Raw genomic sequence first — 22,420 nt, forward strand, 5'->3', positions numbered from 1 at the left:
TATGCTACTGCTGTTGAATGGATTGTTGTGTGTGTGTCTGTTAGTTCTGTTTGATCTACATGGTTCAAGTCCAGTGTTTCCTTGTTGATTTTCTCTCTGGCTGATCGATCCATTGTTGAAAGTCAGGTATTGAGGTCCCCTGCTATTACTGTTCTGTTATCTGTTTCTCCCTTCAGATCTTTTAGTATTTGGTCACATGAAAAAAAAAAAAAACCTGTTTACTCCCCTCCCTTTATGTATTTGATGTTACTATTTACATCATTTTACATTGTGTATCCATTAACAAATTGTTGAAGTTAGCACTTTTTTATACTTTTGTCTCTAAACCTTTATGCTAGAGTTAGTTAACATTTTGCCATGTTACAGTATTAGGGTATCTGTGCTTACCTTTACCAGTGTGTTGTATATTTTCATGTTACTAATTAACACCTTTTTGCTTCAGCTTAAAGAGTGCCTTTCAGCATTTCTTATAAGGCAGGCATAGTGGTGATAAAGCCCTTCAGCTTTTATTGATTAGGGAAAGTCTTTATCCTGCCTTCATTTCTGAAGGACATCTTTTCTAAGCACTCTTGGTTGGCAGTTTCTTTCTTACGCACTTTCTAGAGGCCTAAGCTGGCTGCCCTGGGCTCTGGTGGGGACAGGTGGGGGGGGAGGGGAGGGAGCAGGGAGGGACTCAGGTGGTGGCTCAGCAAACCTGAATACTTGTGGGGCAGAAGCTGGTGAAATCTGCAGGGGCGACGGGGCAGCTGCCGCTCTGCCGGCCACTGGCATTGGGTCAGGCTCTGTGGCCTGTCTGCCACGCGGGTCTGTGAACTGTTGTGGCTCCCTCTGACTCCCTCTGAGTGGCTACTGCCTGGAGCCCCTGCTTTTCTTCCTCGTCTCTACCTGGCTCGATACACTTCGGCTTTGCCCATCTTGGGGGGGGAGCAGCTGAGGTGGGACCTTTGTGTAGTGCCCCCAGAAGCCTGGAGAGCTGGCTGCCCTCCCTGCTCTTCTTTCCTGGTGAGGAGAACTCGTTCTAGCTGGAAGTTCCCTCCTGGCTTGGAGGATGGGATGATGCAGACAAAACGAAGCTGGCTTCCTTCTCTTCCTGTGTCATTATCCTTGTTTTTTTTGTTCTTCTGTGTTGCTCAGCCTCCTGAATGGACTCTGGACCTCTTCCAGAGCTCTTGTTTGTGGATGGCTGTCCAGCTGTTGATCTTTATGGAGGTACTGGGGGAGCTGGGTCTCCTGTGCCACCATTTTGGTCTCCTCTGCCTTCAAAAATATTTCCTACTTTTTTCTTCATTTACATTTAATCTTTTGTTTTTTCCAATTATCAATAAAAATGTGTTGACTGTGGGAAAAAACTCAACTTAATTGAGAAATGTATAATAGACAGAGAACATTCTCTGAATCCAGTCTTTTTGTGCACATGCTTTCATGCTTGTAATTGTAGTATATATGTAATTTTATAAGCTGCTCTTTTGGGTTTATTAAATCAAAAATACTTTCCCCAGATTGTCACATTGTCTTTAAACCCAGTATTTTAATAGGTGCATAATAGCCCATGATGTGAGTTTTCCCTCGTTGACTCATGCTTGTCTTTTAGATTGTTTCCCATGTGTTACTGTTGTAATTAACATATTAACAGTCAGCCTTAGGCATATTGTTTTTTCCCATAATTTTGGATTATATTAAAGGGTTGTAGTGGAATTATTGAGCGTAAGACTTTTTTTTACTTGAAGTATAGTCAGTTACAATGTGTCAATTTCTGGTGTACAGCATAATGCTTCAGTCATACATATACATATATTCTTTTTCATATGCTTTTCCATTATAAGTTACTACAAGATATTGAATATAGCTCCCTGTGCTATACAGAAGAAATTTGTTTTTTTAATCTATTTTATATATAGTAGGTAACATTTGCACACCTTGGAGTTCAAGACTTTAAATCTACAATATTTATTTGCTTTCCAAAGAGTTACATGAATGTGTCGGTGTCACTGTAGCAAGAGTGTAGCATTTCAGGTGAAAATCCAGATCACAGGACCAGGTCTTCCAGGTTCCGTGGTTTATGGCCACCAGGTAAGATGGAAGACTAGCACAGAACCAAGGGTACAGATGAGAGAATGTTTTAGTTTTTTGTGGTATGTGAGCTGGTCATTAAATCGGGCCCTTTGGCAGCAGGGCTTCAAGTTTTATTTTAAGCTCAGGCTGCGGCTTCCCTCCTTGTTCCTGGGCACGTGTTTCAGCTTAAAATACAAGAACCTTCTAATGTAGGTAAACTTTTCGATACAAGGTTTGTGATATTTATACATAAAGGCTTAATTATGATATTTTTGAAAGTCAGCTCTTTTACCTCACAAGTATTTATAATGTATTATTCATGACACGCTTCTTTTTTTTTCCTTCAGAAAACAGCATTTCACAGAAGCCAGACGCTAGGCTACAGGAACGGCTATGCAGTTGTTCGACGTCCAACAGTCGGGATAGGCAGGGAACGGCTCCCGGTCAACCAGCTGTCCCAGGCCCAGCTGGACGAGCTGGCCAACAAGGCCCCGATCCTCACATACGGCCAGCCCCGGCAGGCCCCGCCTGCAGAGTTCGTTCCTGCACATGTGGCTTTCGACAAAAAGGTATCGTCTGGGATTGTAGGGCACCCCTTGAGTTCTAATTTCAGAGAGCCAACCCGTTTGCAGAAAAGTCAGCAGTAAACCACAGGCTTTCCAGATACTCTGAGCAGAAAATTCTTGAAATGCCTCAGCCCTTAGTCATGGACAGCTGAAGTCAGGGTTGAGAGACACTTGCTTGACTCAGGAAGCCCATTGCAGAAAAGAATTCCCCACAGACTTCCTTGAACTGTTTTCTCAGTACAGTTTGTAAAAGTTGGGTGAGTTCTGAATTCTCGAGTTCCTATTCCTCTGTGTTTACTTGTTCTCTGTTTTCTACTTTTTAAAAGTCCTGTATTATGCAGTAATGACAAATCTTTAATCTCTGTGAAATGCAAAATGTCATCGCGGCAATGACTTCATCTGTTGTCAGTTTTCTCTGGGCTGTCTCTAAATTTTTGTTTTTCCGGGAACATTTCAGATTTGGCACAAAATAACCACAGGACACCCTGACATTTCTCCTCGCGCCTCATTTACCCTTGGGCTTCTGTAATGGGAGTTGCTTCATTTCCATCTGTTAACATTTACACATCATCCTTGATTTTCCTTGTCGACCAGCCTCTTTTCACTAAGGTGAGGTTGTCCTAACCCCAACCGTGCAGCGGAGTTATTGGTGGGACTTAAGAAACTTGGATGTTGCCACAACCCTCATTGATCGTAATTTCCAGATGATTTTTATGTATAACTGGGTCTGAGAACTACTGACCAGTTTTTGTAAGTTAGCTTTCTTCATTTACTCCTAGCCTATCTGCTGTTTCTTTCTTTCTTAATTTTTTTGGTCTTTTCATTTTATTATTTTTGTTAAATGTCTCAATCATGTTCAGCTGGTCAGTCTTTACTGAGTCTCTATTGAAGCTGGAGTCTGGAAGATACAAAATAATCCAGTGGTGGAAATCTGCCATCTAGATTAATAATAACTTGATTAAATTTTTTTAATATGTCAGCCATAATCTACGTCATCTCCCCTTTCCCAATTCAATAACTCATCTGATACAAACACGTTCACGTATCCACTCATAGGCTGAACCTAAATACCCACTGGTAGTGCCAATGATATGATTGGTATTTCTTTTCCCTGTATATCTTGTTCATTTACAGCTGTGACAGGCACTGCAAAATCAGTAGATAAGGGTATGAATGAAAAATATTGCCAGCCATGTCAGTAAACAAAGGATGCCGAGGCCATCAGATCATCAGCTGCTAACTGGCCCTGGCTGCCGCCCTGCCGACAGTGAGCGGAGGAAACTCAGGATGCAGGCAAGCAGGCAGCCCGGCCTCTGCTGCCACTCCCACCGGTGCCCCCTGAAGGGGCTCAGGCTGGGAAAGCACAGGACTCTGGCCCTAGACAGCCAGGTGCACATCAAAGGAATGACTTCACTGAGCCCAGACCTTTGCACCTTCCCATACATAGAAAAGTGCTAAATTCCTTAGACTGAGCTATCTGGCTTTCTTTAATTAACAGTAGTCTTTTGATGTCTGACTACCTGGTCTTTGTTGCAAAAACTCCTACGTATCCTGGCTCCTCCCTGTCATCTCTGGAGCCGTCCCTCAGAGCCATCTGAAAGGGCGCCTCCTGAGCTCAAGTCCTCAGAAGGTCCACCAAGTAAAACATAACTCTAAACTTTTAAGTTGTGCATTTTTTTCAGTCGACAAGGGAAAGGGATGAAAATACAAGAGAGGAGTGGAACAGGCACTTAACAGTTGGTCAAGATATAAGTCCTGGTAGGCTCAGTTTTTACAGAAAGTGATAGCAAGTAACTATGGTAATCCAGAAAGTAATAAAGTATTAATGAAATTCAGAAATGGAGAATTGTGCCTGAACAGGAAATAGGCTTCTTCTTTTCTGTTTTTCTGTGTAGTTTTATGCTTAATGTCATTACTTCATTTGTATTTTAAAAATGTTATTCAAAATGCATTTCTTTAAAGATAGTGGGCATGAAAAGGCTATTTACATTTTTGTTTTCCTGTTCACTTTACTTGGATTATCATGGTTTCTAGATAAATAAATCTTACCATAGATAATGAGGTAAAGAGTAGTTAGATGCATGGTTCTGAAACTAAGATTTCTTTTTTGCAATGAGAGAATTACGGTGTTTCTGGATTAAATCAGAGTTTAAATTTTTTAGGAATATACAGAGGTCCACTCAATATCCAGCATATTGGTCCCCATTCTGTCTGTTCTTTGTCCAGTTTCTCATCCTTAGAATAAAACCATTTCTCATGTGGGAGACGAAGACCAGGACCTCTCCAAGGAGGGCCCACATCTCTGTGCTTCCATGCAGTTCTCACCACCACAACCCAGGAAGAATAAGAAGGAAATATATTATCTTGAAAGGAAGGAGAAAAAATACTACTTCCTGCTATTTCTGTTTCCCAGGCTAACATCCCATTCTGGGTTCCTGGTGTCACCCTTCTTTCGTCCTTTTCATCCTTACCGTCCTTGCTACTGCCATTGCAAACACGCTGGTGACTACTTCTCCACCTGGGGTCATACCATCCTGGCCTAGAAAGCTTTCTTTCTTTTTGTGACCCTTTAATAGTTAGTAAACAGCCTATACATACTTTGGTCATCAATTTTTTCTGTAAAGGGCCAAATAATATTTGGGGATTTACAGCTGTCTTAGTTTGCTTGAGCTACTGTAATAAATACAAACAGACAGGAGGCTTGAACAATAGAAATTAATTCTTCACACCCAAGATCAAGATTCCTGCTGGTTTGGTTTCTGGTAAGGGCTCTTCCTGACTTTCAGAGCTGCCTTCTTGCTGTGTCCTCACCTGGCCTTTCCTTGGTGCATGTGTGTGGAGAGAATTCCCTTCCTCTTCTTATAAAGCCACCAATTCTGCTGGATTAGGGCCCCACCCTTAGGACCTCATTTAAGCTTAATCACCTCCTAAAGACCCTGTCTCCACAGGTAGTCACACTGAGGATTAAGGCTTCAACATGATTTTGGGGGGACACAATTCAGTCCATAGCAGCAGCCCAACTGCTCACCTCATGCCCTTATAGTGGGAAAACAGCCATTAGCAAAAAAAAGTTAATTAGTTCATATGATTTCCACGTGTTGTGAAATTTTATCCTTCTTTTGATTTTCTAACCATTTAATTATGTAAAAAACCATTTTTAGCTTGCAGGTCATCCCAAAACAGGTGGCAGGGGTCGATTTGTCCCAGGGCTGTGGTTTGGCAACCTTCAATCTAGAAGACAGGAGTGATGGGTATTCAAATCTCCCTGAGTGGTTCTCTTTATGGGAGGGGCTTGGGTATTTTGGGGATGAAGAGCTCCCTCCCTCACGTGTCATAGGTGCTGAAGTTTGATGCCTATTTCCAAGAAGATGTTCCGATGTCAGCGGAGGAACATTACAGGATCCGTCAGGTGAACATTCACTACTACCTGGAAGACGACAGCATGTCTGTCATAGAGCCCGTCGTGGAGAACTCCGGGATCCCTCAGGGCAAGTTAGTCAGACGCCAGCGGCTGGCCAAGAACGACCGCGGAGACCATTACCACTGGAAAGACCTAAACCGCGGAATGAACATCACGATTTACGGCAGAACCTTCCGCATCGTCGACTGTGACAAATTCACACAGGTACCGGAGATGTTTTGGGAAGAGCGGTGTATGTCTGAGGCATTACTCTGATCTGTGGAAGGATACATTCCATTTACTAGGGTAAGAGGAGGACACCAGTCATCTGTCCCGTGTGGATTTTTGTTAATTTGGTAATTTGTGTATGTGCTGATATGTGGATCGCTGTGTCGTGAGATCGTTATTTCTACAGTGATAACTGATACACATCCATTCGAACAAAGTTAAGATTCCATCATAGCTGAGTCATTTGATAAGAAATCAGTTCACATGCCAGTTCAAATAGAGAGTGAGGAGGTCATTCCCTTGATGGGATAGAAATATAAAAGAGGAAAGTCAGCAGTGAATTTAGCTGAAGTTTAGGTTTATGAAAATAGTACTACCTCTGTTAGCAGATAGAAGCCTCAATTTTTTTGTGCAATTTATATTTTTCCTGTAACTCATACTTGCTCTATTCTGGGAAAATTTGCTGTGAAAAGAATTCCTAGAAATCCATTTTGAAAGGAAAACACTTTTTTTCTTTTATAGCACTTACTCGTTTACATTGCAGATATTGCTGATTTAATAAGTATTTTATTTTTTAGCTTGTAAATTCAATAGAGTGTTTAAAATCATGTTCCTTTTTTTCCTTTTCCTTTACAGCTTATTACAAGATACTGAATATAGTTTCCTATGCTATGCAGTAAATCCTTGTTGTTTATCTGTCTTATACATGGTAGTGTGCGTCTGTTAATCCCATACGCCCAATTTATCCCTCCCCCACTTCCCCTTTGGTAACCGTAAGTTTGTTTTCTGTGTCTGTGAGTCTGTTTCTGTTTTGTAAATAAGTTCATTTGTACTATTTTTTAGATTCCACATGTAAGTGAAATCATATGGTGTTTGTCTTTATCTGACTTACTTCACTTAGTATGATCATCTATAGGTCCATCCATATTGCTGCAAATGGCATTATTCCATTCTTTTTTATGGCTGAGTAATAGTCCATTGTATATATACACCATATCTTCTTTATCCAGTCATCTGTCGATGGACACTTAGGTTGCTTCCGTGTCTTGACTATTGTAAATAGTGCTGCTATCAACACTGAGGTACATGTGTCTTTTCAAGTTATAGTTTTCTCAAGATATATGCCCAGGAGTAGGATTGCTGGATCATATGGTAACTCAGTTTTTGGTTTTTTAAGGACCCTCCATACTATTTTCCATACTGGCTGCACCAAATTACATTCCCACCAGTGGTGTAGGAGGGTCCCTTTTCTCTACACCCTCTTCAGCATTTGTTATTTGTAGACTTTTTATGATGACCATTCTGACTGGTGTGAGGTGATACCTCATTGTAGTTTTGATTTCCATTTCTCTAATTATTAGCAGTGTACCATCTTTTCATGTGCCTGTTGGCCATCTGTATGTTTTCTTTGGAGAAATATCTGTTTAGGTCTTCTGCCCATTTTTTGATTGGATTGTTTTTGTTTGTTTGTTTGTTTTTGAGTTGTATGAGCTGCTAGTATATTTTGGAAATAAAGCCTTTGTCAGTTGTATCATTTGCAATTATTTTTTCTCAGTTCGTAGGTTGTCTTTTTGTTTTGTTATGGTTTCCTTTGCTGTGCGAAAGCTTAAAGTTTGATTAGGTCCCATTTTGTTTATTTTTGCTTTTATTTGTATTGCCTTGGTAGACTTACCTAAGAAAACATTGGTACAATTTATGTCAGAATATTTTGCCTGTGCTCTCTTCTGGGAATTTTATGATGTCCTATTTTATATTTGTCTTTAAGCCATTTTGAGTTTATTTTTGTGTATGGTGTTGAGGGAGTGTTCTAACTTCATTGATTTGCATGCTTCTGTCCAGCTTTCCCAAGACCACTTGCTGAAGAGACTGTCTTTTCTCCATTGTATATTCTTGCCTCCTTTGTCAAAGATTAATTGACTGTAGTTCTGTAGGTTTATTTCTGGGCTCTTTATTCTATTCCATTGATCCGTATGTCTGTTTTTGTGCCAGTACCATGCTGTCTTGATTACTGTAACTTTGTAGTGTTGTTTGAAGTCTTGGAGGGTTATGCCTCCAGCTTTGTTCTTTTTCCTCAGGATTGCTTTGGCAGTTCTGGGTCTTTTGTGATTCCATGTAAGTTTTAGGATTATTTGTTCTAGTTCTGTGAAAAATGTCCTGGGTAATTTGACTTGGATCGCATTAAATCTGTAGCCTGCTTTAGGTGGTGTGACTATTTTAACAATATTAATTTTTCCAATCCAAGAGCATAGAATATCTTTCCATTTCTTTAAATCATTTCAGTTTCCTTTGTCAGTGTTTTATAGTTCACAGCAAATATTTTACCTCCTTGGTCAGGTTTATTCCTAAATATTTTTTCATGCAATTTTGAAAGGGGTGGTTTTTCTCCTTTCCCTTTCTGATATTTCATTGTTAGTGTAAAGAAATGCAACAGATTTCTGTATATTAATCTTGCATCCTGCTACCTTGCTGAATTCATTTATCAGTTCTAATAGTTTTTGTGTGAAGTGTTTAGGGTTTTCTATATAGAGTATCATGTCATACGCATATAATGACAGTTTTATCTCCTCCCTTCCAATTTGGATACCTTTTATTTACTTTTTTTGTCTGATTGGTGTGTCTGGGACTTTGTTGAATAGAAGTGGTGAGAGTGGGCATCCTTGTCTTGTCCCAGAATTTAACAGGAAGGCTTTCAGCTGAAAAACACTTTTTCACATTGAGAAAAATCCTCCACTTTCTGTAGTTCATAAATATGGATTTTTGACAACTTAAATTTAATTGTACAGAGAGAAAGAGAGAGTGCCTGCTTTCTTTAGCAGAAAATGTAGGTGTTAGAAAGTCAATTCCAAATTTGTCTTAGTTTTTAAAATTCTAGTAGTAAAGATATAGTTCCTGAATTATTTTATGCCTTTAATCCCATCTGACCAAATGTGATTAATTTTTACCGTTCACTGAACTCCTATGAATTCACTCATTCATTTTCTCATTTAGTAATTTATTTAGCAAATACTTACTGAATGCCTGCTGTGTGCCAGGCACTGTTCTAGGGACCAGGTGTAAAGACTTTCTCTTACGGAGGTTATTATACTCTGTTTGGAGGAGACAAACAATAAGCAAACAAATGTATGTCAAATGTCAATAAGAGCTGTGGAAGGAACTAAGGGACAGTAAGGGCATGGGAGTTGGAGTGGGTGCTGTATAGACAGGCTGGTCGGGGACGGTCTCCCTGATGGGATGACACACAGAAAGGACCTCTGGGAAGTGAAGAGAGGAGCCATGGCATCCGTGCTGCCCCAGCACAGTGGAGAAGACAGTGTGGAAAGTGGAGGTGCTAGAGCATTTTGAGATATTGTCCCTTTCAGTGTGTGTTGATCTCTCATTTTGTTTAGGTTTTTGAGCTCCTTTCTATCATAGGCATTTTCAGAATTGTACCAACAATGAAAAAATGATGAAATGTTGTACAAAGTTAAGGTATTACCATTGTTTTTACAATCGTGTCTTTAGAGACAATTTGAACATTTGAAAGTTGATCACTGAGCGGTTGATTTAAGCCAGCTGCGGTCCATTCTCATTATTCATGGTAGTTAAGTTCAGTGAAGTTGCCCCAGACACTGAATTAGCAAATACTGAACCATTATTCCTACAAGAACTACAGGGTTAAGTTCTTCAAGCCTATGGTCACAACATTTTCATCAGCTTATTTTAAATATGGCGTCTTTAAATAGAAACACACTAGTGAGATTTGAACACTTGATTTGTCTTTCCTACTCGGCTGAAATATTTTTGTGGTCTAAAATAACCAACCGGTGCATATGTTTTTCTTTTTCTTTTTCTTTTTCTTTTTCTTTTTCTTTTTCTTTTTCTTTTCTTTTTCTTTTTCTTTTTCTTTTCGGGAAGTACTTAATCATATAACTGTTTTAAATGAGATGGAAAGCTAGGAATTTGATTTCGGCTTCACTTTGCTGAAATATACTTGCAAAATATATTGTTGATTCATTACCACTGAACTCGTGGCCAACAGCACGTGTAAGTCATGCCTGAATGAAGTTTAGCTAACACATTTTTTCTTAAGGTACCTCACAGCTGCCTTTTTGTGTGTGGTAAACTATACATAACATAAAATTCACTGCCTTAATCATTTTCAGATGTACAGTTTAGTGGCAGTAAGTACTTATCACAGTCTTTGTGCACTCAGAACATGAGACAGCACCACAGCACTAAGGTTGGGGCCACTTTAAACAGCAAAACCACGAAGAACACGAAAGTGGGAAAAAGTGGCACCAAGTAGACTGTGAAAAGGACGCACTTTCAAAATGAAATCTGAAACCAGAAGGCAGGATATCACCTTGTTCAGCCTCAGCTGGGAACACGTGCATCAGGCAACTCAAAGTTCTCAGCACTCTGTACATGGTGGTGGGGACTGATTACAAATAAGTTTAAGCAAGTAACCAAATCTGCAGATACAGAATCTGTGAATAATGAGGGTCAACTGTTTTAATGCTGGTGATTGACTAGGGCTGAGTGTTTCAGGCACTGATGATTCATTGGTCTGTTAGGTTAGAAGTTGACTCCTATAACAGTTAAAAATTATACACATTTAGGGCTGGACCTATGAGCAGATAAGGAAGATAGCCGTCTTTATAGGGTGATTTGGACAAAGAACCACCTCTGTTCAATTATATCGTCATCACCATCCCTCTCACCCCCTCCTCACTGCTCCAAATAAACGGTCCTGTAGACACAATGAACCAAACACATTAAAAAATAAAGCTCTGGAACTCAGAGAGCTAGGATTTATTATCTTCATTAAAGTATTACTCCTAGCATAGCAGATGTGAGTCCTACTCCACAGATGCAGGCGCATGAGAAATACTATTTTGTCTTAAAAGTAACTGAAGACCTGTGTGAACCCTAGTCCAACTGGCCTGGTGTTTCTGTTTGCTCTCAGCTTTGTCAGAGATTCCAAGCCCTGAGAACAGCAAGGAAGCTGCGGCTCTCCCAGACCTAAAGGGGTCACCCAGGCAGGATCCACAGGTTGTCCAGGGACCGAGGGCACCTCCCTGATGCCTTGCTGTGCGTAGGAGACAGGACCGAATGCCCGAGCCTGATGGGCTACGGCCGTGCTCCGCGCAGCCCTGCAGGGCACGTTGGGAGCCTTGCTCTTCCAGGACCCTCCAAGCTGGGTCTGTTTTCCAGTCGGCGGGAATCTCCCCTTTCCTCACATCTTGCCCTCAAAGACAGTCCCTTCTCTCCCCTTCTCCTGGGACACTTTAGAATAATCACTTCAGAGAGTTTGGTCTTTCTCTAAAAGACAGGAAGAACAGTCAACTTGAGGAAGCTTCTACTTTCCTGCCACAATCCCTAAGGTCAGGTTCACAGAGGGTCTGCTTATCTGTTGGAAGCAACAGAAAGGAGTAAAACACCCATTAAACACTTCAGCCAATAGTCCTACTGCACTTGTACCCCGTCCACGGGAGAGGGGAACTTTATTGTCATCTGCAGCTCAGTAGTTGTAATAGATGTTGAAATCATATTTTACTATTGAAAGGATATTGGAGACTGCCTAGTAAAACTTCAGATACTAAGATTACAAGCTAGTTAGCAGCAGAGTGAATACTAGAGCTCAAATATTTTGGAAACCACACAACCCCCCAAAGAAGCCCAGATTTCAGATTAATTTCCACTTTCAGAATGTAGACAGATCCCAGGAAATTGTTCTTTTCTTTTTCTGAACAACAAAAATGATAGTTTATTGTGGTGCTTTTGAGGAGAATTGTCAAGTGGTATTAAAATATATAGTGACTTAAAGTAATACTGTATTTGTTCATAATTAGCAAAATAAAATTCAAGATCATGCCAAATTCAGATGCTTTCTCTAACTTTTTCTAACGAGATTTGAGCATTTGATCTGTGTTTCCTGTTTGGCTGAAATTTTTTTTGGTCCAAAATAATCACTGAGTATGTTTTCTTTTTCTTTCTTTTTTTTTGGGGGGGGGGGATGCATAACATGTAATTGTTTTAAATGAGATGGAAAGCTGGGAATTTGATTTTGGCTTCCCTTTGCCGTTACCCCGTATCTGAAATGAATTCCGTATTGTTCAAACTATGGTTAGGTTCCCAAAGTGTGTATGTAAACAATCTTAGTGCTTTGTTACTGGGCATCTGACTAACTAATTGATCAGAATTCATATTTGGAGCCAGTTACCTTACCATCATGTCTCCCAGTTATGCTTAAGGTAATTATCAATTATTTGGATTATCGGAGTGGGTCAGTTGGAGGCTTGGTACCACTAAGACATGCCCAAGCTGTGAACGAATGATTAACATGGGCAATGGCATAGAAATTCTTATGCTTATTTTTATACTATCACTTAATTCTTAACTTTGAGAAGCTTCAAGAAAGATGATCACTATTAATTTTGAATTTTTTAGGTATTTTTGGAAAGTCAAGGAATTGAATTAAATCCGCCAGAAAAGATGGCTCTCGACCCTTACACTGAACTCCGGAAACAGCCTCTTCGTAAGTACGTGACCCCCTCGGACTTTGATCAACTCAAGCAGTTTCTCACCTTTGACAAACAAGTAAGTGACCCAGGCACCTCACTAGATTTACTTGTTCCCAGATGCGCGACACTGCTCGTTGGCAAGCTGTCCTGGTAGACGTGCGTTTTGAAACACCACTCCCGTAATTTAACTGGTCGGATACGGTGCTGTCTTTGTGGTTTCATCCAGGGTTAGAGGTACAGGAATGCCTTAGTGTCACGTCAGAGACTCCAGCGAGGTTGTGGAGTTGAGCATTGTGAGTTTCCACCGAAGTGTTAACCTTAGAGCGATTCCTGGGCTACGTCTGCTCCCGACTTCACATTTCCAACCGCCGACGTCTCTTCCCAAGTATGAGTTAATCTCGGAGAATCCTGTGGGAACCCTTAAATGAGTTGTTGGGTAATTTCAAAGCTATTGCATATATACATAGGTTCCTGATGTTAAAGTAGTCATTTCCCAGCATTCCCGCTGCAGATGCTTCCTTGTTAAATGTGATATTAATGAGTACAGAACGTTCCGGGTGTTTTCCAATTCTGTCCAGCCTTCCGGTCTCCCCTCGTGGGCTGGTGCGTAGAGGCAGGTCTGAGTCTCCTTTCTGCACTAAAAAGAGAGAGAAAACAGACGTCACCCTCAGTGCTTGTTGGCTGCGCTTTTTCTCTCAGAAATGTAATTCCTTTCGGTTTGGAAGAGTTTACCTAGCCCTAGCAAGTACTTTTAAGGACGGTCTTTATGTCAGTCACGTGTCTGTTATTATTTTGTGTTTAACAATTGCGTTGTTGATGCTGTTGCTAGAAGGAACAGCTGAAGGAACTAAAAAAAAAGACTGATTAATGAATGAATAAATGAAAATTCTGGATTAATAAATGAAAATTCTTTCAATACTAATTATATACAAACCATCCACATGTACCTTGATTAATTCATTTAAACCATTGAATAAAGGACCTGCTGCTCTTTTAACGCAGCTTCTCTTTCACTGACTAATATTTTGGATCAAAATAAATCCTCTCTCAGCACAAGCATGAAAGCCTGTTATTTAATACTTTCCAGCTGTTGACATCTAGTATATAATTTCAGATGTTTTTGTATCTTTGGTAAATACTTAAAAATTTTTTAACCATCTGAGATTACTTCATAGTCTTTCCAGCTAATCTTTTCACCTTTGTCTGATTCATAAACGCCAAAGTAGCTAAGTTAAACTCTCCACCTGTAGTAGGATTCTTATGAAAGTCACTGCTTTGGGTCCCTCAAAGGTTCTTCGGTTCTACGCCATCTGGGATGACACCGACAGCATGTTTGGTGAATGTCGGAACTACATCATTCATTACTATCTCATGGATGACACGGTGGAAATTCGCGAGGTCCATGAACGGAACAATGGGCGCGATCCCTTCCCGCTCCTGATGAACCGCCAGCGCATGCCCAAGGTTTTGGTGGAGAATGCAAGTAGGTTTGATTCAGTTTATCCTCCCTTAGTTGAGGATAACTCCCTTCATCTCTGTCAAGTTACTCGATCAGCGTGCTCATTCTCTTTACACTTGGGAAGTTCTGGCTGCCTTCATGGAGGTGCTCACAAAACGGCCTTTCATCCCTTCCCTTCTTTACTGACCCCTCGGTCCAGGCTTGTCTCTGGATTCAGTGGTCCTGCAGAGATGACTGATACCCAGATCAAGGGAACAAAACCAGAACAGCAGTAGATTTCTTTTTTAACTTTATCTTACTGAGTTATAGTCAGTTTACAATGTTATGTCAATTTCCAGTGTAGAGCACAATTTTTCAGTTATACAGTGTCGCAATCTTTTTCACCGTGAGCTACCACCAGATCTTATATATATTTCCCTGTGCTTTACAGTATAATCTTGTTTATCTATTCTATATATACCTGTGATGGGAGACTTAAAGTGTGGAAGAGCAAGGCTTCCGAGCTGAAGCAGTTTGACACCATATTTTTAGTACATTTCTGAAACAAGCTTCTGTTCATTCAGAGATACAGCTGACCATTCCTACATGCTTTCCTGCCTTTACTTGTCACCTCAACCACCTCCTCATCAGGAAGTTTCTATGTGGGATAACTTCAGGTGGGGAAAGGCACATCTATGACTCAAAGACGTGGAACACTGCTGTATTAACCCCTGGTCTTTCTTTGCTGGTATAAAAGTCCCTTGAGGATTGGAGTGTGGGAAGGCAAACAAAATGCAGCTGAGATAACGCCGTCCGTCATTATTTCTCCAGGATAAGTAGACTTGTTTTAGTTATTGACCTAATAGTTTAAGAATTTTCTCTTACAGAGATGTCATCTTGGTCACATGTAATGACCAATGCTTGGATGGCTGACAGAGCTCTATAAATACTTTCATTGTTTTTTGTTTTTTTTCCTTTTACTCTGTTTTTTTGGAACTGGGAGATAGGAAAATCCAGGTATTGAGCAAAAGGTTTGTCTTAGACGTTACAAACAGATTGGCAGTCTGAAGACTAAATACAACACTACCCGCACGTATTGCTGGGCCTGCACAGTGTTTAAAAAAACAAAACAAAACACAGTCGGCTGGGGACAAGTACTTGGAGAGTTCCAGCACTAGAAGGCTGGATAATCAAAATGTAGTGCAGGTGTATATTGCTACATATGTAGTAGATAGAAGCAATAAACAAATTGTGCAAAAGAGCAAATGAATGCATCTCAAATACATGGTGCGGTTTAGAAAAAAAGAAGTAAAATGAGATGTATAACGCAATGACACATCAAGTAAAATACACACGAAACAGCACACACAGGACACACGTCCAAAGGCTGCGCATTAGAACGGCTGCGGGTGAGGCAGAGGAGCATGAGGTCAAGGAGAAGGGAGTGAAACGGCCATTTTAAAATTAAGAAAGTTAACGTTAAGCATCTCTTTTTTTGAGATGAGGATAGTTGCTAGCACGGCTTACATCCTCAAGTAGCGATGACCGGCTCTGGGCCCTGGTTCAGCCGAGTCTGGCTGCTGCTGCTTTGCTCCCATAGAACCCTCTTCAAGTTCCCTGACACAGGGACTTTTGTCCTATCTTGGGCCTTCCTGAGTGCTTCAGTGAGCCTGGCAGGCTGCCGTCTGGAGCTAATAAAAGTTGGAGCTATGGCCAATTAAGAGAAGGAATGGGAGTGTATTCAGGGTGGCATGAAAATGTGTCCCCTAAACTGACTCTTGACCCCTCAGGTTCCATGCTTGTCTGCCTTTTCCTTGTGGCCTGTGTTTCAGCTTTTCAATATGTAATCATCCTCTTCCAAAACTTCCCAAATCTGAACAAAATTATCATCAGAGGTATATAGAGAGGCAGCCTGGTGACAGATGTCTGGTTCCCTGAGAAGGTGGGACACATGTCTTTTGTGAAAGTTACTGTGAGTCGTGCAGGAGCAGGACAGAAAAGGCCGCGCTCCCACCAGCTAAGTAATTCCTTTGACATGAACCGCGGTGTTGAAGCGTCTGATTGACTCTCAGAGGCGTTTATCCAGTGGATAATTTTTCATGTGATTCTATTTTTTTTAATTTAAGTATGGTCAGTTTACAATGTTGTGTCCATTTCTGATTCCAGTGGATAACTTTTATTGAATTCAAATAGACGAGAGTTAAGTATCTGCTGCAGGAGCTGTGCCGTGGGCTAAGTGCTGTGGAGGATAAAAGGAAACGTCACCCCCAGACTTAGAATCCCCACCCTTCGGTCACTTCTAGTGGCTGGGGAGACAAGTCACATAAGTGCTCATATCTCTTAAACAGTAACACACGTGTGCTAGGCATCTGCTTTTGTAACTAGGTATGTCATGTAGATGGAGCTCAGAAGAGGTGTGAGCTAGAAAGACTAAAGAAGGCTTTGTGGGAGCGCTGGGAATGGCGCTGGATTAGAACCGCAGAGAACAACGGGAGAGAGCACTTTAGAGAGACGAACAAAGGTGGGGCTGGGGGTCAGGAGTAAGTGTGATGTGTTTGGGGACGTCTTAGAGATGGCGGCTGGGCAGAGGGTGTGTGTTGGACAGTACAAGTCATTATGGGAGTATCTTTCAAAAGTTCTCCCTGCCAGAGCCGCCTTTTTTTTTTTTTTTAACATTTTTTATTGATTTATAATCATTTTACAATGTTGTGTCAAATTCCAGTGTTCAGCACAATTTTTCAGTCATTCATGGACATATACACACTCATTGTCACATTTTTTTCTCTGTGAGTTATAACATTTTGTGTATATTTCCCTGTGCTATACAGTGTAGTCTATTCTACAATTTTGAAATCCCAGTCTATCCCTTCCCACCCTCCACCCCCCTGGTAACCACAAGTCTGTATTCTCTGTCTGTGAGTCTATTTCTGTCCTTTATTTATGCTTTGTTTTTGTTTGTTTGTTTTTGTTTTTTTTGTTTTTTAGATTCCACATATGAGCGATCTCATATGGTATTTTTCTTTCTCTTTCTGGCTTACTTCACTTAGAATGACATTCTCCAGGAGCATCCATGTTGCTGCAAATGGCATTATGTTGTTGGTTTTTATGGCTGAGTAGTATTCCATTGTATAAATATACCACCTCTTCTTTATCCAGTCACCTGTTGATGGACATTTAGGCTGTTTCCATGTTTTGGCTATTGTAAATAGTGCTGCTATGAACATTGGGGTGCAGGTGTCATCCTGAAGTAGATTTCCTTCTGGATACAAGCCCAGGAGTGGGATTCCTGGGTCATATGGTAAGTCTATTCCTAGTCTTTTGAGGAATCTCCACACTGTTTTCCATAGTGGCTGCACCAAACTGCATTCCCACCAGCAGTGTAGGAGGGTTCCCCTTTCTCCACAGCCTCTCCAGCATTTGTCATTTGTGGATTTTTGAATGACGGCCATTCTGACTGGTGTGAGGTGATACCTCATTGTAGTTTTGATTTGTATTTCTCTGATAATTAGTGATATTGAGCATTTCTTCATGTGCTTTTTGATCATTTGTATGTCTTCCTTGGAGAATTGCTTGTTTAGGTCTTCTGCCCATTTTTGGATTGGGTTTATTTTTTTCTTATTGAGTCGTATGAGCTGCTTATATATTCTGGAGATCAAGCCTTTGTCGGTTTCACTTGCAAAAATTTTCTCCCATTCCGTAGGTTTTCTTCTTGTTTTACTTCTGGTTTCCTTTGCTGTGCAGAAGCTTGTAAGTTTCATTAGGTCCCTTTTGTTTATTCTTGCTTTTATTTCTTCTAGGAGAAAATTTTTGAAATGTATGTCAGATAATGTTTTGCCTATGTTTTCCTCTAGGAGGTTTATTGTATCTTGTCTTATGTTTAAGTCTTTAATCCATTTTGAGTTGATTTTTGTATATGGTGTAAGGGAGTGTTCTAGCTTCATTGTTTTACATGCTGCTGTCCAATTTTCCCAACACCATTTGCTGAAGAGACTGTCTTTATTCCAATGTATATTCTTGCCTCCTTTGTCAAAGATGAGTTGACCAAAAGTTTGTGGGTTCATTTCTGGGCTCTCTATTCTGTTCCATTGGTCTATATGTCTGTTTTGGTACCAATACCATGCTGTCTTGATGACTGTAGCTCTATAGTATTGTCTGAAGTCTGGGAGAGTTATTCCTCCAGCCTCTTTCTTTCTCTTCAGTAATGCTTTGGCAATTCTAGGTCTTTGATGGTTCCGTATGAATTTTATTATGATTTTTTCTAGTTCTGTGAAATATGTCCTGGGTAATTGGATAGGGATTGCATTAAATCTGTAGATTGCCTTGGGCAGTGTGACCATTTTAACAATATTGATTCTTCCAATCCAAGAGCATGGAATATCTTCCCATTTTTTAAAGTCTTCTTTAATTTCCTTCATCAGTGGTTTATAGTTTTCTGTGTACAATTCTTTCACCTCCTTGGTTAGATTTATTCCCAGATATTTTATTACTTTGGGTGCTATTTTAAAGGGGATTGTTTCTTTACTTTCTTCTTCTGTTGATTTATCGTTAGTGTAAAGAAATGCAACTGATTTTTGAACGTTAATTTTGTAACCTGCTACCTTGCTGAATTCTTCAATCAGCTCTAGTAGCTTTTGTGTGGACCTTTTAGGGTTTTCTATATATAGTAACATGTCATCAGCATATAATGACACTTTTACCTCTTCTTTTCCAATTTGGATCCCTTTTATTTCTTTCTCTTGCCTGACTGCTGTGGCTAGGACTTCCAGGACTATGTTGAATAGGAGTGGTGATAGTGGGCAGCCTTGTCTTGTCCCAGATTTTAGTGGGAAGCTTTTGAGTTTTTCACCGTTGAGTACTATGCTGGCTGTAGGTTTGTCATATATAGCTTTTATTATGTTGAGATATGTTCCCTCTATACCCACTTTGGCGAGAGTTTTTATCATAAATGGGTGTTGAATTTTATCAAATGCTTTTTCTGCATCGATTGAGATGATCATGTGGTTTTTGTCCTTTCTCTTGTTGATGTGATGTATTACACTGATTGATTTGTGTATGTTGAACCAGCCTTGTGTCCCTGGGATGAACCCCACTTGGTCATGATGTATAATCTTTCTTATGTGTTGTTGGATTCTATTTGCTAAAATTTTGGTGAGGATTTTGGCGTCTATGTTCATCAGTGATATTGGCCTATAAATTCTCTTTTTTTGTAGTGTCTTTGCCTGGTTTTGGTATCAGGGTGATGGTGGCTTCATAGAATGAGTTTGGGAGTATTCCCTCCTTTTCAATCGTCTGGAAGAGTTTGAGAAGGACTGGTATGAGTTCTTCTTTGTATGTTTGGTAGAATTCCCCGGTGAAGCCGTCTGGTCCTGGACTTTTACTTGTAGGGAGGTTTTTAATTGCTATTTCTATTTCCTTTCTAGTGATCGGATTGTTCAAGCGTTCAGATTCTTCTTGATTCAGTTTTGGTGGACAGTATGTTTCCAGAAACTTGTCCATCTCCTCTAGGTTATCCAGTTTGGTTCCATATAGTTTTTCATAATATTTTCGTATGATATTCTGTATTTCTATTTTGTTTGTTGTAATTTCTCCATTTTCCTTTCTTATTTTGCTAATTTGTGCTCTCTCTTTTTTCTTTGTGAGTTTGGCCAGAGGTTTGTCGATTTTATTTACTTTTTCAAAAAACCAGCTTTTGGTTTGGTTGATTTTTTCTATGGTCTTGTTAATCTCTAATGTATTTAATTCCTCTCTGATCTTTATTATTTCCTTCCTTCTGCTGCTTTTTGGGGCTTTTTGTTCTTCTTTTTCTAATTCATTCAGGTGGTGGGTTAAATTGTTTATTTGAGATTGTTCTTCTTTTTTGAGGAAGGCCTGTATCGCTATAGACTTCCCTCTTAGCACTGCCTTTGCTGTGTCCCATAGGTTTTGAGTGGTTGTGCTTTCATTATCATTTGTCTCAAGGTATTTTTTAATTTCAGCTTTGATTTCCTCATTGATCCATTGTTTTTTCAATAACATTGTTTAATCTCCATGCTTTCCTTTTTTTCTCCTTTGTTTCTCTGTTGTTGATTTCCAGTTTCATGGCATTGTGGTCGGTAAAGATGCTTGAGATAATTTCTATCTTCTTAAAATTGTTGAGGTTTCTTTGTGCCCAAGTACATGATCGATCCTGGAAAATGTTCCATGTGCACTTGAAAAGAATGTATATCCTATTTTTGGGGGGTGTAATGCTCTGAAAATATCCACCAAATCTAGTTTTTCTGTTGTAGTATTTAATTTCTCTGTTGCCTTGTTTATTTTCTGTCTGGAAGATCTGTCTAGTGATGTTAATGCAGTGTTAAAATCTCCAACTATGATTGTATTCCCATCAATATCCCCCTTTATCTCTGTTAGTAATTCTTGTATGTACTTAGGTGCTCCTATATTGGGTGCATATATATTAACGAGTGTAATATCCTCATCTTGTATCACTCCTTTAATCATTATAAAATGTCCTTTATCTTTCTTTATGGCCTTTGTTTTAAAGTCTGTTTTGTCTGAAATCAGTACTGCAACACCTGCTTTTTTGGCTTTTCCATTTGCATGGAATATCCTTTTCCATCCTTTCACTCTCAATCTATATGTGTCCTTCTCCCTAAAGTGGGTCTCTTGTATGCAGCATATTGAAGGTTCTTGCTTTATTATCCAGTCTGCCACTCTGTGTCTTTTGACTGGAGCATTTAGTCCATTAACATTTACAGTAATTAATGATATATGTGTGTTTATTGCCATTTTGAACTTATCTTTGCAGTTGAATTGGTATATCCTCTTTGTTCCTTTCTTCTTCCTTTTGTGGTTTGGTAATTTTCCTTTGTATTATCATGGATTTTATTTAATTTTTGTGACTCCTTTGTAAATTTTTGGCTTGTGGTTACCCTTTTTTGTAAATCTATCAACCCATTACTGTAACTGTTTTTGTTAAACTGATAGTAACATGATCTCAAACCCCTCCTACTGTTAAGAAAATTTTAAAAAGAAAGAAAAAAATACTCTGTATTTCCCTTCCTCACTCTCCCACTCTCAGTGATTTGTATGTCTTCTTTTATAATTTCGTGTTTACTTTATTTGTAATTCATGAGTTATCACCTTTCCAGTTGTGAGTTTCTCATTTCTGTAGCATCCTGCTGCTTTTCTATTTAGAATAGACCTTTCACTATTTCTTTTAGCATGGGTTTAGTGTTGCTAAACTCCTGCAGCTTTTTTTTTGTCTGTGAAACTCTTTATTTCTCCTTCTATCCTAAAGGATAGCCTTGCTGGATAAAGTATCCTAGGCTGCATCTTTTTTTCATTCAGGGCTTTGAATATATCTTGCCACTCCCTTCTGGCCTGTAGTGTTTGTGTAGAGAAATCAGCTGAGAGCCTTATGGGGGTTCCCTTGTAACTTACTCTTTGCTTTTCTCTTGCTACCTTTAGAATCATTTCTTTATCCTTGACTCTGGCCATCTTGATTATGATATGTCGTGGTGTGGGTCTATTTGGGTTCTTCCTGTTTGGGACCCTCTGAGCTTCCTGTACTTGGATATCTGATTCCTTCTTTAAGTTTGGGAAGTTTTCAGTCATGATTTCTTCAAAAACCTTTTCAATCCCCTTTGATCTTTCTTCCCCTTCTGGGACCCCTATTATGCGAAGATTGGGATGCTTTGTATTATCCCATAGGTCCCTTATGCTATTTTCAGTATTTTTTATTTGCTTATCTTGTAGTTCTTCTGAATGGGTGCTTTCTATTGCCCTGTCTTCTAGATCACTAATTCGTTCCTCTGCATTATCTAGTCGGCTTTGCCCAGCTATTAGATCATTCCTCATCTCTGTCAATGAGTTTACCCATTCTACTTGGCTCTTCTTTATAGCTTCAATTTCATTTTTGACATATTTTATATCTCTAAACACTGTCTCTTAATTCCTTCAGCAATTTGATCACTCTTTTGAAATCTTGATCTAGTAGGCTATCGATGTCTATTTCATTGATCTTTCTTTCAGAGGATTTCTCTTGTTCTTTCAATTGGGAAAGGTTTCTCTGCTTCTTCATCTTGCTCATACATCTCTGGCACTGTGGTTTATGGAGTATCAGTTGTCTATTTTGGTCCTTAAGGATTTTATCTATCTAATGCCTATTTAGGAATAGAACTTAGGAAAAAAAGAAAAAAAATGAGAGAGAGAGAGAATTTTAAAAGAAGGGAGAAAGAGGGTTTGAAAACAG

General features: G+C 39.7%; 1 protein-coding gene across 2 annotated transcripts in view; it reads left to right on the plus strand.

Moving 5' to 3' along the window:
• Positions 1 to 22,420, plus strand: part of EFHC1 (EF-hand domain containing 1) — a 107,827-nt gene that overhangs the window by 57,113 nt on the left and 28,294 nt on the right. For both annotated transcript variants that reach the window (XM_032463257.1, XM_032463258.1), the window contains exons 2-5: positions 2,400 to 2,621; positions 5,956 to 6,243; positions 12,676 to 12,825; positions 14,040 to 14,232. In XM_032463257.1, the coding sequence (XP_032319148.1) occupies positions 2,400 to 2,621; positions 5,956 to 6,243; positions 12,676 to 12,825; positions 14,040 to 14,232 (853 nt within the window). The remainder of the gene's footprint in view (positions 1 to 2,399; positions 2,622 to 5,955; positions 6,244 to 12,675; positions 12,826 to 14,039; positions 14,233 to 22,420) is intronic.

Source organism: Camelus ferus, chromosome 20, assembly GCF_009834535.1.
Source record: "Camelus ferus isolate YT-003-E chromosome 20, BCGSAC_Cfer_1.0, whole genome shotgun sequence".
In the NCBI taxonomy this organism is placed as follows: Eukaryota; Metazoa; Chordata; class Mammalia; order Artiodactyla; family Camelidae; genus Camelus; species Camelus ferus.